Source organism: Eubalaena glacialis, chromosome 15 (genome assembly GCF_028564815.1).
Source record: "Eubalaena glacialis isolate mEubGla1 chromosome 15, mEubGla1.1.hap2.+ XY, whole genome shotgun sequence".
In the NCBI taxonomy this organism is placed as follows: Eukaryota; Metazoa; Chordata; class Mammalia; order Artiodactyla; family Balaenidae; genus Eubalaena; species Eubalaena glacialis.
This window is the reverse complement of record NC_083730.1, coordinates 13991670-14008724: the sequence shown is the minus strand read 5'-3', so window position 1 is coordinate 14008724 and position 17055 is coordinate 13991670. Positions and strand designations below refer to the sequence as shown.

The window sequence follows — 17055 nt, the reverse complement described above, 5'->3', positions numbered from 1 at the left end:
TCTTAAGGAATATAATGGGGATTTGCAAATCTCTTGCTAGCAGCACTTTTTTTTAAAGCTACAATCCTATGTCATAGAGTAAGCAAAATTTTTAAATGCTGAAAAACTAGGAAGTGATAGTCATCTGACATGGAAGATTTTTAGTTGTTTGGGTCTATCTATGCATAAGCAACTGGCCTCATGCTATACCCTTCCTTCCCAGCAGACGTTTTTTTTTTCAGTGCTATTGCATTTTAAAAGGAACAAAATATTTAAGCACTGGTTTTTGGAGTAAGGAAATTCAAACTAAGTTTAATATTATTACCACCAGAATAAAGAAATTGTTCTTAAATAAGTACGTGTAAGATACCAAATTCAATGTAGACCTGAGAAACTGTTACCTTTCACTCACGTTAGGCTTTTGTCATTTTGCCAAATCTCACACAGAAAAAAAGTCTTGACTTGGGAGTATGTGCTTGACATTTTTAAGGGAAAATTGAGTTTGATAGCTTTAGGTTGAACTTAAAGCACAAACTTCATTATTACTTTTTAAAAGTCATTTCATGGACCGTTTTGCGGTCAGAGTATTGCAGAAGGAGCAGCGCCTGAGGAGCGTGCCCATTGATATCTTGTAGTGGTTTGTGATGCATTGCATTGTACGCAGTGACTTAGCAGTTCTGTCTTTCCCATTTTAGGCACTTACAGACTGAGATACGCACCTCCCCTCCCCCCTTCTAATGATACGTTGGATTCTGCAGACTGAAACAAGTAAAGCTTGCCTACTTAATACACTGAAGTGTGGGGAGTCATGGTTGGGGTGTGGAGGGGAGGAAAGGAAAGGTATTTTGTTTGTGTTTCTTTGTCTATACATTTCCTAGATTTCTATGCAGTTGGGGTTTTTCATTTCTCTTGTACCAATGTCCAAAACAAAAAAGAATGCATTGCTTTTTGAGCCTCTGGTCTCCTGGTACAACAACAGGCTTATCTGTATGATACATGTAATTTAAACATCCAGACAAACTACCAAAAGGAAAATGTTGATGCGTGCTTTTTTTTTTTTTTTTTTACACTGAATACTTGCTGTGTGCAATGTTTACTGAATCTTTAAAACTGTGTATTTGACCTTTCTTAATAACACTGGTGACAGTCCTATGGTTTTGAAAAAAAACTTTGCTTCTTCCCCAGTTTTTCTCACTTTGGTCCTACACTCCGCTTTTCTCCCCTGCCCTCACTCTTTCCAGTGGCCGCAGGAGTGGTTGGCACTGCATTGTCCACACTTTGTAAACTGCTCTGCATATAAATTGAGGGTAAAATGTTTCACCTTAATCATAAGGGAGAATCGCATTCCCAAAATAGTGTGTATATATGTAATAAACAGCACCACGTAAATACATATATGCAGCGCTTGTTGTCCAAATAAAAATTAAAATAAGTGGAAGAGAGAGGAGGAAGTAAAATCATATGAAACTGAGAAAATATGACATGTGAAGTGGACAAAGAGCCTTTTCTTTAAAAAAAAAACAAACTTTTTACTTTATCATACTTTTTTAGCCTGTTGCTTCAGAGAGACATAAAGTGAACAAACTAGTGTGAGTGTGGTTCTTCTGTGTGTTTGTGTTTGTCATGAAAATCAACAGCCAGTTTTACCTGTAGTCTACCACTGTGTCATGTAAAAGAGACACTTGAGTCAAGATTTCTTTTCCTACACCAACTGTTACAGTGTTCCATTGTGTTAAAAATGTGTATGCTTTATTGCAATCTGAACAGAAGCTCTGCGTTTCTACAAAAGTCAGGTATTTGTTCCCTAACTTGTCTCATAGCAAAGTCACTTTTATAACAGTTTACCACTATGCTTGATTATAATGTGAAAGACTGAATTCTGAGTATGTTAAGATGGTATGAATCATGTCAGTGTCACATCACTAAGTTTAATGCTGCTGTTTAAAAACAAAAGTTTTTTTAAAGCCTATCTATGTACTAAATTGCTTCCAGGTAATTTTTGATTTCCTAAAGTGCACTGAGGTTATCTGGAAGACGGGGTGTAGGTTTGGACTGCTGCATCCAACAGCAGTGAGCAGCTACCACTGTAGAGTCGCAGGTTGAGGGCTTGGGGTTGGGTTTGTTTCCCCATCCTCAGTACAGGGCAGAATCGACAGATGTTTGTTGTGTGGGGTCACGTTGGTGTGCAGCAGAGGAGGAACTTGAATATCTGGTCTCGGTTCAGAAGCCTAACAGATTGCCAGACAAAAGGAAACACTTGAAGAAAGAAGCTTTGTGTAATGCTTCACAGATAGAATTTATATTTATAGCACCAATGTACATTTTGAAACCTTCTTTCCGGGGTGGGAGTTAAAGGGGAAGGAAGGGGGGTGGTGTGAAGGGGGGTAGACGAAAGCTTTAATTTAAAAAGAGAAGAAGTCCGAGTAAAGGAAATTATTTTGATTAAATGTATTTTGTTTGACCTGGGTATTTTTGGACCACATTATTAAATTAATTGTTGAGCTGCAGTCGGGTTGTTCACGTGAGAGTTTGATAAGCCCCATCTGGACCGCGTTGTGAACCACTTGCCAGTTGTACTTTATGGAGCTTATTTTATGATTTAAAAGACTGTACTGTACATAGGAGGTATGTTACCTTCTCCTTATTTGTATGTTTACCATATACTTTGATATTTGAAATGTTATGTACTGGAAAGGCCACTTATATTTCTAGAACAGATTGGATTTTATGCAACCTTTTTTCCTTGAATTAACAGCAATAAAAAAGTGAAAAACGGCTTAAGAATTGTGCTTTATTGCAAATTTTGTACAAGTGAAAGATAGGAGGACATCATACCTGGTGGGTTTGGGGTTTTTTCCCTTTTTAGAGAATCGACCCGTTATTTTCCTGCAATGTGGGCAGTGAATCCCGAAGTTATTTACCATCTGGAAATGTTTCCCACAAGCAGCCTTACTATATATATGGGTCACCTGTGTGACCGCTGAAAGAAGAGTCTGCACTTCTGTGCTTCCTGAGCACACACTGTGTGCCAGAGGGCACCGTGGCGGCTCAGACAGAGTCCTTATCACCCGAGAGCGGTGTTTCTGGTTCAGGCCCTCCCTCACCAAAAGCGTAGAGGACCTAACTTACTTCCTCAAATTTGTTAATACCATTTTGTTTTCCAGGCAACTCTCCCAATACAGTACCTTTGATTACATTGGTTCTGTCTTCTGTAATCCAGACTCAAGTCAGTCTTTACACAATCAGTAATTTTGTAAGAGATTGTGGGGAGGCGCTTTCCACGTATCCATGCATCAGTCATGTCCTCTGGTGATGACTGATGTCACTCGGCCCAGCCCCTCCAGTTGTCCCCAACGTTCCGTGCAGTGATGGACACTAAGAATGATTGTCCTGAGCCACCTAACACACGTTCCCTCTGTACCCAGTTGGGCAGTGGGTTTGAAAAGATCACAGGACCCCTGATGGCTTTTCCGTTAGCCAGCAAACAGGCACCTATACGTAACACACGGCAGTTATGGACCCGCCTCCAGTTAACACACACCTCCAGTGTCATCACCTGTGTCCCTTAACCGACCCTTCTTCCTTCCCCCACTGTGCAAGGTCACCACTACTATCAATTTCACTATTCCTCTTTTCCCCTCACGTTTTACATCCTCCTTCCCCAAATATAGTGTATTTTTACTTTTCTTGAGCTTTATAGAAAGGGTACCCTTTACCTCATCTTCTGTGACTATCTCTACTCATCTGGTTTTACAGTCCTGATGTTGCATTCCTTCAGTTTATTCATTTTCACTAACTTTACAATATTCCGTTGCATTGGGGGAGAACAATACACACACACACACAATTTATCCATTCTGTCAACAGACATTTGGGTGGTTTTCACTCGTTTGCTCTTGTAACAGGAGCAGTTTTTGTACCAGTCTCCTGGCTTGTATGTGCGAGAGTTCCCTGGGATATACATCTAGGAATGCAAGTGCTGGGTTGTAGGACATGCCAAGTATTCAGTTTTCCCAAATTCGCCATGTGGTTTTCCAAGCGGTTTACACTCTCACCAGCAGCCTGCATGCCCCTCAGTCCACATCCCGATGCTGTGATAGTGCCCGGGGCGGCTTGGCGAGGGAGAAATAAGTGTAGGCTTGGAGGGATTTGTGTGAGGCTTCATGGAGGAGGTGAGTGTGGAGGAGAGCCTGACATGACAGTATGGGCGGGGTTTGGACCAGTGTGGACCAAGGGACGCGCTCTAGGCAGAAGGTGTGTGTAAAGGCACAGGACCCGAGGTGATGGGTTGTGAGGTCGGGAGGTGACACAGGCAGCTGTCGTAGAGGGAACATCTTGAAAGATTTACGAGATTTGTGGTTCAGTAGGTAAAATAGAGCCAGACTGGAGAATTTGGAGTTGATTGAATGAAAAATTGGAAGTTGCCAAGTTTTAAGTAGAGAAAAAATACGTTGACGATAGTTTTTGAAAGTGTCGGGTGGTTGAAAGAAGGCTTGGAAGTTGAGAGACCGGTTAGGGTGAGGCGACGGGAAGGAGGAGGATGGAAGGAGCCCTGGGCTTCAGAGCCACGTTTTCCCCAGATGGAAGATGAGCTTGTAGAAGTTACGGCTGTGAGGATTACATGATACGTGGGAAAGGTCCAGCGGGATGAAGTAGCACCAAGGAGGCGCCCAAGTGTTAGTTGAATTCCGTTTCAGTGAACAGGAGGAGAATTGTGATTCTGTTTTCAGAGACGAGGGAAGTGCGGACGAGAGTTAAGTCTGTGTGAAGGCAGTGGTTCGCTGGGTGGTGAGGAGCCTGGTAACTGTAGTTCTTCATTATATCAAGCTTAGTTGTTTCAGCTCTATCCACTTATAAAGGACAAAATATTTCTTGTGCTCAAAAAGTAAATCTATTTGGAGGTAGCTATGGGCTCTATATCCATGGGCTGAGCCTTGCAGTACCAAAGTAGAACAAGGTCTTAACAAAGGCAAATCCACATTTAATTTTTTATGTAAGTGCTAAACATCTAATTTTTCTGAGAAGTTTCCAAAAAGATTAAAGCACAGTGTAAAATAATTTCTCTCTCTCTTTTTTTTTTTTAACAGGTGGCATCTAGTACTTGAGCACCACCATCCATGTGAGCTTGGAGGACACCTTTTTTCAATTCTACATACTGATTACAAAAACATTTAAGGTTAAGGCAGTGAAACCAAATGGAGGCAAGCTGTGACAGTAGTTAACCCCATAACCCTTCCATCTTTCCTCTCAAAGGATAAAGAAAAATGCTGACTCCCCCCGCCTACCCCACCCATAGAAAGGGCCCGTTTCTGTCCAGAGAAATGAGTTGAGGTCTGGGGGATGAAGGAAGAGAGAGGTGCCCTGACTTTAAACATGGTGGCTGCATCTCTGGACCTTTCCTCGGCGATGGAAGACAGTCTGAAGTTGGGTTCTATTATGAGAGTGAAGGGCTCTGGGGCCCGAGGTTGAGAGGCAGGTGTAAACTCAGATGAGGGCGTGTTCTCACTGCAGTGCCCTAGACCGCCTGCAGAGGGCAGCACCATCCTTTCCCAGAGCACGCCCATCCGCTTGCACGGTTTGGATACCTAAGGTCAATCTAACATCAGTATTTTAGTATACCACTGCTTATGAATCACAGCTGTTGTACTCATATGTGCAAAAATAACTTTTCCACGTTTCAGGAAAAATTGACCTAATTCTTAAATGCTGTCCTCTTTTGAAAACTGTGAGCCCCTACATTGGAGCATGGGTACACATGACGTGAACTCTGTGTGTATGCAAATGTCTGTCCATCTTGGAAGCAAGATAGCTTTAGGCTCCCTCTTTCCTGCTCTGGAAAGTGGGGTACATCACAAGTGTGGGCATCAAAAATCCTTCCTCCCTGCAGTCACACCTCTTCTTCAGTGACTGCTGGCCTCAAGTTTCCAGAGCTCTTAATTCCAAGATCCTGATTTGCTACTTGAAATTTGGGGGTAGGGGTGAGGTGGGGGGGCTGGGTGGCTCTTCATTGTCTTTCTTTTTCCTCTTGCAGCTCCAACTTGATCCACTGTAAAAGGTCTCGCTCGGCCAGCCTCTCACCAAAAGAAATTGCTAATTGGGAAGCGGCGCCACCTGGTGGGAGACGAGGACAATGCAAGCAAGCCAACGTCATTGCCCACTTGACCTGATGTAGAGAAAATTGAACGTAAGGCAGAAAACATTTGAGATTGTAAACCTGTGCTCAAAACCTTAAAGAATGCAGGCAACTGGCCATAAAAGCAATTTGAGCGGTCTCCTCTTTCAGCCATTGCAATCTCAGTTTGTTATAAACATCTTAAACGCATTGATGGTACTTTAGAGTTTCCTTTGCACTGTTCCCTGTGCTTATTGGCCTGCACAACTGTGAAGGGTATGGGGTCTTCCTCCTCCCTGTCTTACAGATTAGGAGCTCAGGGTTCAGAGGGGTTAAGTGCCACAGACATGCCGCCAGTGATGAAGGCCAGGCCCCCACTTCAGATTAGTGCTTACCTCCTGCCCCACTTCCTGGCCTGCAACTGCTTCTCCACTGAACCCAGGGCAATGACCTTTTAAACCATATAAAGCGATAGGCACCCCTGGTCTTAAGAACCATGGGGCCTCTGGATTCCTGAGAGAGGAGTGGGCTGGGTCCTGGTCAGTCAGAATGCCTCTTTTCTGTATCTCTGTTGAAGGGGTGAGGGAAAGTTTGCAGAGCTGGGAGACCTCAGGCCTTTTAGAACTAGGCTTTCAGCGTTTGCCTGTCTCAGATGAGTTCAAGGAGCAGCAACTGTTGCCTACATCCAAGGTTTGAAACATGCACCAACATACTCTGTTGGAACTCTGAGTCTTGCTCTGCAAAGGTTTTTATTATCCCCAGATGTCTCGGTGACTATTGAGCATTTGGTGACTATTCCATTAATTTTAAGACTTCAGAACTTAAGAAATGCAGTAGCAGGGCACACAGAAAAGACACTTCACTGCTGATGTTTGCAAAGCTCTGACAGTTATATATAGATTGTCCCAAGCACTCCCTCTACCAGCCACCGCAACTCAAAGACACTCCAAAGACCAAAAATGACGGAGGCAAAGTCACCTTCAAGCAGGAACAGTGACAGTCACACCCACCCCAAAAGCCTTTCTGGATGTTAAGAATGCCACTAGGTCACCTAGTACTCGGTGCTCATTCTTGCTAGCATATCAGGGTTGGGTATTTGTGACATGGTAACTCACTTTTGCATTGGAAGCCTCCATCAGATGAACTTGTACAAGAGGTGGTGCTGGTAAAGCCTTATTTTCAGCACCCACCCACGGTACGCATGACCTTTCTCAGGCTCATTTACAGAATGGGGATAACATCCACTTTGTTAGAATAGTTACAAGGATTGAATCTGGCAAAATACATAAAGCACTCAGCGTCTGGCACACAGTAGGTGCTCAGGAAATTCGTGATGGTGGCGAACGCCTTCATGCCCAGCGGGGGGCAGACACATTTCAGCCTCACTGCAGCCATACGAGGTGGGTACTCCGTTCCATCTTACCGTTGGGGAGGTTGAGGCATGAAGGCCGCCCAAGTGTCTGAGGGTACAGAGCGGTTCAGTGGCAGGGCTGGGACTGGTACCCGCCGCTCTTAGCCCCCAGGCTCCTCCAATTCTTTGTGCCCAGGTCACAGGATGCTACAGGCATGGCGTGACAGTGCAGGGCACCCCGCATGGGGGTCAGGTAGGCAGGACTCAGGCCGGCTCTGCCGTAAACTCTGTCGTCTTGAACACCTGGCCCTCCCGGACCTTCATTTTTCTTACCCGAAAGCTGAGTGTTGCTTGGAAAAGAGTGGTAGAAACTGAGCTAAATGACCTTAGAATTCTGTGGCTTGAAGCTTACTTTTTCACTTTAAGTGATTTATCAAGTTTTTATAATTCTTTACCTTTACACTTTTTTAACTGATTTGAAGTCCTTTTTGGGTGTGGTCAGGAGCACAAACCCCAGCTGTCACCATGTGCTAACAGGACAGGAAATGTTTCCAGGTCCTTAGGGAACGGCGAGAGGAAAGACCCCAATTGGGGCTGGCTGGGCACTAGGTGGCAGCACCGGGTTCTGACTGTGTCTGGTCCAGCGGAGGAGCAGGTGCTCTGTCCTCTGTCATCAAGATTCTAGGCTCTCCTCTACTTGTACTGATAAAGTTTTCACTTAGGCGGGCCTTCTAGTCAAAAAACGAAGCTCGCATACTGAGTCCTGTGCTGAAGGACACAGGGTTAGCCGTAGCTCACAGGTCGGCAATGCGTAGAGATGGACAAACTACGGTCCACAGCTAAGAATGGTTTTTACATCTTTAAATGGTTGAAAAGAATACGTTTTCATGACGCATAAAAAATGATATGAAATTCACATTTCAGTGTGCACAAATAAAGTTTCTTGGAACACGGCCACTCGTTTGTCTCGTTGTGGCTGCTTTCGTCGGAAATGGCCAAGTTGAGCAGTTACGACAGAGACCACGTGGCCCTCAGAGCCTGAGGTACTGTCTGTGCCTTTATGGAAAAAGCTTGCTGACCCCTGACACACAGCAACCTTCTCTAAGTAAAGGTGCGCTCTCTGGTGTCTTTCAGGTCCTACGTGCGAGTGCAGGAATTTCACTCTCTCCTTTTTGCTGCTGGGTCTTCTTAGCAAAATGAGATCACCTCTGGTGCACACATTCCATCAGCCGTTTAGCAAATATCTCTTGGCTGGGAGCTGAGTGTCACGAGGGGCATAACCAGCTACAGCCTGGTCACAAGCTGTGGGATCCCAGCGGGTGGACAGGTGAACTCTGCCTGCTGAGAACTGGGAAAGGGTTTTCAAAGGACAGCATTTCCGCTGGGCCAGAAAGGAAGAAGTGAGATATTCTTAGTGAAGAGGTAAAGAGATGGCAAAGAAAATGTCATCGAAGATGGACTTCAGGAGTGTTGGGTAGGGAGGTGAGAGGGTGGGAGGGACAGGCAAGGGCAGGTGCGGGGCAGCAGGGCACGAAGACGGGAGGGAGCCAGGACGGGCAGGGGTTTGGAAGAAAAGAACATGGATTCTTTTGCTCTTGCTGAATTTGTGGTGCTTGAGTGACACCTGGTCATGCAGTGTTTGTCTCACAGTGTGGCCTTGGGTCACCTGCAGCAGAGTCACCTGAAGGGCGTGACTAAAACACGGACTCCTCAACTCTCCCTCCCCCCAAACACACACCTAGAGAATGGAAGTTCCCAATGTATATTTTGGTGGGTGCAGGGGAGGGCAAAGCCGATCCGTCAAGGAAGGCTGAGAAGGAGAATCCAGATAGCGGAGAATGTTCCCTGAACACCGGAAGATAAACTTGGAGAATGAAATGGTCGTTATTGCCACATACAGTAGAGATCAGGAGGTATGGCCATGAGCTTGACGGTCACGAGGTCACTGGTAACTTTAAGACGACAGTTACAGGGGATTGAGAGGAGAGCCAGAGGAAGACAGACAGAAGGATGTGAGGATGGACAACTAACCTCACTCTAGTTGATACTTTTTTTTTTTTTTTAATTATTTTTGGCTGCATTGTGTCCTCGTTGCTGCGCGTGGCACTTCTCTAGTTGTGGCGAGCGGGGGCTACTCTTCATTGCGGTGTGCGGGCTTCTCTTGTTGCGGAGCACGGGCTTTAGGCGTGTGGGCTTCAGTAGTTGTGACATGCGGGCTTAGTAGTTGTGGCTCGCGGGCTCTAGAGCACAGGCTCAGTAGTTGTGGCGCATGGGCCTAGCTGCTCCGCGGCATGTGGGATCTTCCCAGACCAGGGCTCGAACCCGTGTCCCCTGCATTGGTGGGCGGATTCTTAACCACTGTACCACCAGGGAAGCCCGTAGTTGCTACTAATTTTTAAAGGCAGTATAATGTAGTGCTTTGAATCCCAAGGTTGTCACTTGAGCCGGGGCCTCTGAGCAAGTTCCCTTACCCGTAAACAAAGATTACAAGAGTGTCAACCTTCTAGGGTTTTTGTGAGGGTTAAAACGTTCCAACGTGGTGCCAGGCATACAGGGAGCACTAACACAATGTTATATTTCCTTTAAAAATATTTTCTTATTCAGAACCTGCCTTCCTATTTTAGGGCCTGTCAAAATTAGGCATGCCTCCCTTTGGATTATGACTGTGCTTTGTTCTTTTCTGTTAGCTGCTATTTTTGTTTTACATAATTGCAGTCATCCTATACATGCATTTTATATCTGTTTTTTGTTTACAACTGATGAGCCAGTATCGACACGTTATTACTAACTGAAGTCCACAGTTTACATCAAGGTTCACTCTTGGTCTTGTACATTCAGTGGGTTTTGACAAATGTATGGTGACATGTATCCAGCATTGTAGTATCATACAGAGTAGTTTCCCTGCCCGAAACATCCCATGCTCTGCCTATTCACCCCTCCCTCCCACCCCTGGCATCCACTGATCTTTTTACTGTCTCTATAGTTCTGCCTTTTCCAGGTGGTCATAGAGTTGGAATCACACCGTATGTAGCCTTTTCAAATTGGCTTCTTTCACTTAGTAATATGCATGTAAGTTTGTAAGTTTCCTCTATCTCTTTTCATGGCTCAATAGCTTTTTTTTTTTTTTTTTCTCTGAATAATCCACTGTCTGGATGTGCCAGTTTGTTAATCCACTCACCTACTGAAGGACATCTTGTCTGCTTCCAGGTTTTGGCAATTATAAATAAAGCTGCTCTAAACATCCATGTGCAGGTTTTTGTGTGGATGTAAGTTTTCATCTTACTTGGGTAAATACCAAAGAGTGCGATTGCTGGATCATATGGTAAGCTATGTTTAGTTTTGTAAGAATCTGCCAAACTGTCTTCCGAAGTGGCGCCCCGTTTTCGTTCCCACCAGCGGTGAACAGGAGTCCTTGTTGCTCCGCACCCTTACCAACATTTGTTGTTGTCCTTGGGTGGATTTTAGCCATTACAAGAAGTACGTAGTAGCACCTTATTGTGTGAACTTGCAATTCTCTAATGACATATGATGGGGAGCATTTTTCACGTGTTTGTCTTTTTTGGTGAGGTGTCCAGATCTTTTGCTGATATTTTTAAATTGGGCTGTTTGTTTCCTTATTATTGAGTTTTAAGCATTCTCTATATTTTGGACACCAGTCCTTTGTGCTTTGCAAATATTTTCTCCTTAAAAGCATTCTTTTAACGCTTTTTTCTTTTTATTGGGATGAAACGGGAATGTGAGGCCACCAAGGGACAGAGCCCAGAGGGTCCCCCTGCGTCTTTGCTCTTCTCAGACGCAGCGCCAGACATCTCCAGCGGGCATCCGGCAACATGTCAGAAGCAGGATCCCGCAGTGGTTGCCAGGTCCTCAGTCCAGAGCTGGGGGCGCACTTGGCAGCTGGGGTGGGACCCTGGAGGCTTCCAAGTACCTCCTCTGAAGGGACAACGGCAAGATTAAGCGGCTGGGCCACCGCTGGCCCTTTTATTACTTTCCCAGAGAACAGAAATTGTGGGTCTACAGCGACATCCCTTCGTAACTTCTTCAACCTTATTTGGGACACACAGGACCGAGTTCCTCCCCAGTGTGTTTACAGAGACGTGCACGGCAAAGGAAGCAAGCCGTTTCCACGCCGGGCTTCAAGCAGGGCTGCCGGCGTTGCCTGTGCTCCTCGGTGTGGATGAGCTTCCTTTCCGCCAGACACAAACAGACCTTGGCGGGGCCTCGGCGGAACAAGAGACAATAGTGCTTCCCCCAGGATGGAAAGTCGTCACCCCGCAGCGGACGGGAAGTTCAGCTCCACAGAGGGGCTTTGCCTGTGGGTCTTCAGATCTCCTCTCCCACCCCACCCACCTCATGATAAATTGATGCGATGTCCTAATGCTTCCACATAGCTGAGCATCTTCTCTGGAGTTCAGTATCAAAATAGGCATATTTCTGGCTACATTGAAAAACCTGGCGAGGAGGAAGTGAACTACTCTCGAGTGTGTGTGATCTCAGTGGAAATAAATCATTGTGCCCAGCTCGTTCTGAGTCCCAGTTTCCTCTTAAACCAGGCTTTCCACCTAATGGAAAGTGGAGGTGTGTTTACTCTAGCAAAGATGGTCTCTTGATTGAAAACAGTTGGAAAAGGCCCGTCACGTGGAGGGAAATTGGTGGAGCGCGGTGTTTCTCCCAGTGCCGTCTGGGGAGCCCCTTGGGGGGCCTGTGAAATACAGACTCCAGCACCACCACCTCCACCCCCGGCCCCCCCTGCACAGGATGCCGGCGGAGGGCGCAAGAGCGAGCCCTTCACAAGCTCTCCATTCCGATGCACAAAATTTCGAAAATCATTAAGTTAAAAGCACAAACTTCAGAAGCCTAAAAAGCTGGCTTTAGATCTTGACTCTGTCACCCAGTAGCCGTGTGACTTTGGACAAATATTTAAATGGCTTCGTTCGTATCTGCAAAATGGGAATAATAACAATGGGGTCGTGGAGACCCCCCAGTGCCTGCACAGCTACCAAAGCTAAAGTGCTTGAAACATGTACTGATACACACAAGAGGTCCTCAGAAGACAAGAAAAGGGGCTTCAGAAAGTGTAGGCTGTCCCCCTCCTCTACTGTGGGGTTTTGTTTGTTTTACACGAAGTAATAATGACTAGCTTTTATTTGAGTCCATATCATGCACCAGGCATCATCCTGAGCACTTCCACGTATTATTAACCCTCAAACAAGCCTATGAAATACGTATAATTATGATACCCACTTTATAGATGGAGAAGTCGAGTCAAGGACAGGTTAAGGAACTTGCCCACTAAGTTGCGAAGTCGGCATTTGAATGCGGGACCTCAGAGCCTGGAGCTCTCTTCTCCTTGGGCCTCTAGCCCTTAAAGACCTGACAGTAAACTGATAGAGAAAAATGGAAGTCCATTTTTCTGGACTTCAGTGGAAGTTTAACTCCTCTTCAGCAACCACATGGTAAGCATGGAATGTTCAAATAATTATTATTGTGGAGCCCAAGGCAGAACAATGTTTTCTCTGACGAGCCTTACAAACAGTATCCTTTCTGAGATGCTCAGTCTAAACCCGAGCTGTCCAATCTGGTAGCCAGTAGCCACAGATAGTTATTTAAATGTAAGTCAATCAATCCCTGGAAGAGACTAGAGAGTCCGAATATAGACCCACACATATGCCAAAAACTGACTATTGACAAAGGTGCCTCGGCGGGTGCAGCCGGCTGACCTCGGACGCCCAGGGACTGACCGGCTGCAGAGCTGGGGGCGGCGGCGGGGCGGGCGAGGAGGGTCCTTCTCAGCGACCCCCGCGGCCTCGGCCCCCCTTCCCCCGTCCGCGTGGACGCCCCTCTGCGCTTCTCCGAACCCATTTTAGGACAGAGAGAGCCGCCCAGAGGATCTTCCCCCGGCGCGCCGCCCCCAGGGGTGTTATCCTGCCAGAGCTGAGGATGCGAAATGTCCTGACAGAGGCCCGCACCGCCAAGGACGGTCCCTCCGGAAAAGCGACCGGGCCCCGGAGGAGGCCCCGCCCCGCCCCGCCCGCCCGTCCGCCCGTGCGCGTGGTCCACGTGGGGGCCTCGCCCCGCCCGCCCGCGCGCGCGCGGGGTCCACGTGGGGGCCTCGCCCCGCCCGCCCGCGCTGGGTCCACGTGGGGGCCTCGCCCCGCCCGCTCGCGCCTCCTCGCCCTGCGCGGCGGCCCCAAAGAACCGAAGAGCCGGGGAGGTGGGCCCCAACCCCGCGCCACCTGCCCTTCGGAGCATCAGTGTGTGCGGGTCTCGAAGACGGTGAGAAAGGGGCCTTTCCAATAGGCTCGGGACAGTTTCCCCAGGGTTGGTCTAGAAAGTGCTCCGCGTCCCTTCAACTGGTTCCGGGCGCCGCAACTGGAACCGTCCTGACCGCGAGGCCAGGACACTTTCCCCTTGGATGGGCTTGTCCCTCTGTGCACGCGGCCCGCCCTCACCCCGGATCCTAATGCCTCAGACTTAGCGTCACAGCTTTTGGTTCCATGCTGAATTGAGCAGGGAGAGATTTGGACTTGGGAATATCTGGAAAACAAGCGGTGTCTGTATCTAACAGACTCGGTAAATGTTACAGCAATGAATGAAGTGAGGAACCATCCCCCAGCCGCCACGGTTCCCTTTGTTCTTCCACGAACCAGAAAATGACCTGTGTATTCTGAGTGGGCATTCTAGGACCGCAGCCCTAATGAGAAAGAATTATGAGGACTTTACACTCCTGGGGTTTTTTTTTTTCCCCTTGAGACAAGAAAAGGATGTTCAAAGCCATTAACCTCCTTAGAACAAGCAGATAGGAAAGGTGGAAAGCAACGCTTTGAAAACAAAAGCAAATGGCCTTATTTACTTTTAAAAATGATACACGTAAAACATGAAGATATGTTCAAAAAGAATATATTTCTGAAAAGTGTAAACAGTTAAAATCCCTGGCCCTAGAGCCCTAGTCTTAATTTTCTCCCCAGGTGTAACCTCACCCCACGGCCCTCCTTACCCTCTGCGCAGCTCCAGCTGCGGGTTTCTGGCTGTTCTCCACGAGGGACAGTCCACCTGCAAGCGTCTTGCTTATTATTCCCTCCACCTGGAAAGCCACCCCCTCCCTTTCGTTTCCCTTTTTTGGGGGAAGGGGTATTTAATTTTATTTGTAAGATAAGTGCACAAACAGTGTGCCGCTGGATGAATTTTTACATACTTTTCTGCATATATATTCACCCAGATTCAGATGCAGACCATCTCCAGCACGCGAAGCCTGCCCCCCGTACCTCCCAAAGTCAGTACCCTCCCCAGAGGTAAGCACTGTTCTGACCTCCATCGCGGCAGATTCCTTTTGTCCCTATAAATGTCCTAATGTCCTTCGGAGTCTCCAGCACTTTCTTTGGGAGCTCATTCCCATCCTCCAGGTCTCAGCTCAGATGTCATCTCCTCTCCTGTTCCTTTCGATAGCAGTATCCGTAGCAGTATCCTGTGCCTTTCCTTCAGAGCCCTTCACGGTTTGCAATTTGTTTACTTGTTTACTGTTTGTCTCCCCAACTGGAAGGTAAGTGTCCTCTCCTGTTCACTGCTGTCTCCTGAACCCCTAGCCCATTGTCTAGCATATGTAGACAGTCAACAAATATTTATTCAATGAATGCATACATGTGTGAATGAAAGGAAGAAATGCCCCAGGTATCAATTTGTATGGTCCTGAATCCAAAACTAATTATAGTCATCCAAACACGCCAGAGGCCTCTGCGCTATTGGTTACAAAGACAATATTCACCAAATTCAAATGTGAAGATTTAGAAAGAAATACTGGAGTTGTTCCAGTCTGCCTGGAAGCAAAAAGTGGGCTAATTCTCCCCCTCTATAACAGGATTGCTTTCTCCACCAAGACTGGGCTTTCGCTTTATAGTCTTGAATCAATGTTTTATAAAACAGCTCCACTTTGGCTACATAAAAAGACTCTCTCAACAGTGGTAGACTCTGTTGGAGTGATAGAGGATGATGGTTTTAAAACTTCCTTTATATTTTGTCATGTTTTAAAAATGAGCAGATAGTACTTAAAAAAAAATTTTTTTAATTGTGATAAAATACACATAACATGAAATTTACCATCTTAATAAATTATTTTAAGTGTACATACAGTTTAATGGTTCTAAGTACCTTCACATTGTTGTGCAGCCCATCTCCAGAACTCTTTTCAGCTTGCAAAACTGAAACTCTGTAGCCATTAAACAAGTCCCCCATCCCCTCTCCCCCCCCATCCTTGGCAACCATCATTCTACTTTATGTCTTTATGAATTTGACTACTATGGAACCTTATGTAAGTGGAATCTGTAATACAGTATTTGTCCTAGTGACTGGTTTATTTCACTTAGCATAATGTGTTCAAGGTTCATTCATGTTGTAGCATGTGTGAGAACTTCCTTCCTTTTTCTGGCTGAATAATAGTCCACTGTATGTTAAACCACATTTTGTTTATCCATTCATCCGTCGATGGACACTTGAGTTGCTTCCAACCTTTGGCTATTGTAAATAATGCTGCTGTGAAAATGTGTATGTGGGTATATCTTTGAGACCCTGCTTTCAATTCTTTTGGGTAGTAACCAGAAGTGGAATTGTTGGATCAGATGATAATTCTGTTTAATTTTTTGAGGAACTGCCATGCTGTTTTCCACAGCATCTGCATCATTTTACATTCCCAGCAGCAGTGCACAAGTGTTCCCGTTTCTCCACATTCTCGCCAGCACTTGACATTTTCTGGTTTTTTGATTGCAACCATCCTATGGATGTGAGGTGGTATCTTTTTGTGGTTTTAATTTGTATTTCCCTAATGAAAAATGATGTCAACAACATCTTTTCATGTGTTTGTTGGCTATATGTATATTTTCTTAGGAGAAATGTCTAGTCAAGGGCTGTGTCCATTTTTCATCAGCTTGTTTGCTTCTGTTGTTGGTGTTGGGTTCTGGGCACGTATTACTTTTAAAATCAGGAAAGAATTTTATTTTATGAAGAAATGGGAAAAATGCATATAGAAAGCCAGTTAAAGAGAGTGTGGTGGTTAAAAGCTTTGGGCTCTGGAATTAGAACACTCAGTCACCGTAATTATTGAGTACCTACTGTATAAGTCGGGGTAAGGTAACTACTCTAACATACAACCCTAAAAGTGACCTAGTACAATAAACGTTGCTCGCTTACTTCAAGTCCATGGTGGTCTGAGGCAGAGGTGGGGGAAGGGCAGGACTTATGGAGGGACAGTATGTCATTTGGGGACTCTGAGTGACATAGTCATTCAGAGACCTCGGCTGCATCCATTCTGTGACACTTGACATCCTCAACATGTGGCCTCCAAGGTTACCAAAGGACTGGATAAAAGGGAGCATTACACAAGGGCATCGTTTTAGGGACCAGTCTTTGCCTGTATCGCATCAACCTAAAGTTGTGCTTCAGCCTCACCCACTGCAGAGGAGACTGGGAAACATCCTCTTCCTGTGTGCCCAGAAGGAAAGGAAATGGCGTTGTCTCTGCCCCAGTACATCCTTTTGGTCACCAGCCATCTCATTCTCCTTCCCCTCCACACACAGTCTCATCCCCTTCTCTCGGGAGACGACCCAAAGTTACATCCAGGCTA

The 17055-nt window shown here is 46.1% G+C and overlaps 1 protein-coding gene across 9 annotated transcripts in view; it reads left to right on the top strand.

Annotated features, from left to right (window-relative positions):
• Positions 1 to 6805, top strand: part of ZCCHC2 (zinc finger CCHC-type containing 2) — a 52902-nt gene extending 46097 nt beyond the window's left edge. For 2 of the 9 annotated variants that reach the window (XM_061169754.1, XM_061169759.1), the window contains one exon: positions 675 to 1765. In XM_061169754.1, coding sequence (XP_061025737.1) covers positions 675 to 742 — 68 coding nt within the window. In that variant the 3' untranslated portion in view covers positions 743 to 1765. Of the gene's footprint in view, positions 1 to 674; positions 1766 to 5066; positions 5918 to 6010 lie in introns of those variants that run through there. The other 7 variants (XR_009697363.1, XR_009697364.1, XR_009697362.1 and 4 more) reach the window with 7 other exon arrangements.
• Positions 6806 to 17055: the final 10250 nt, after the last annotated feature.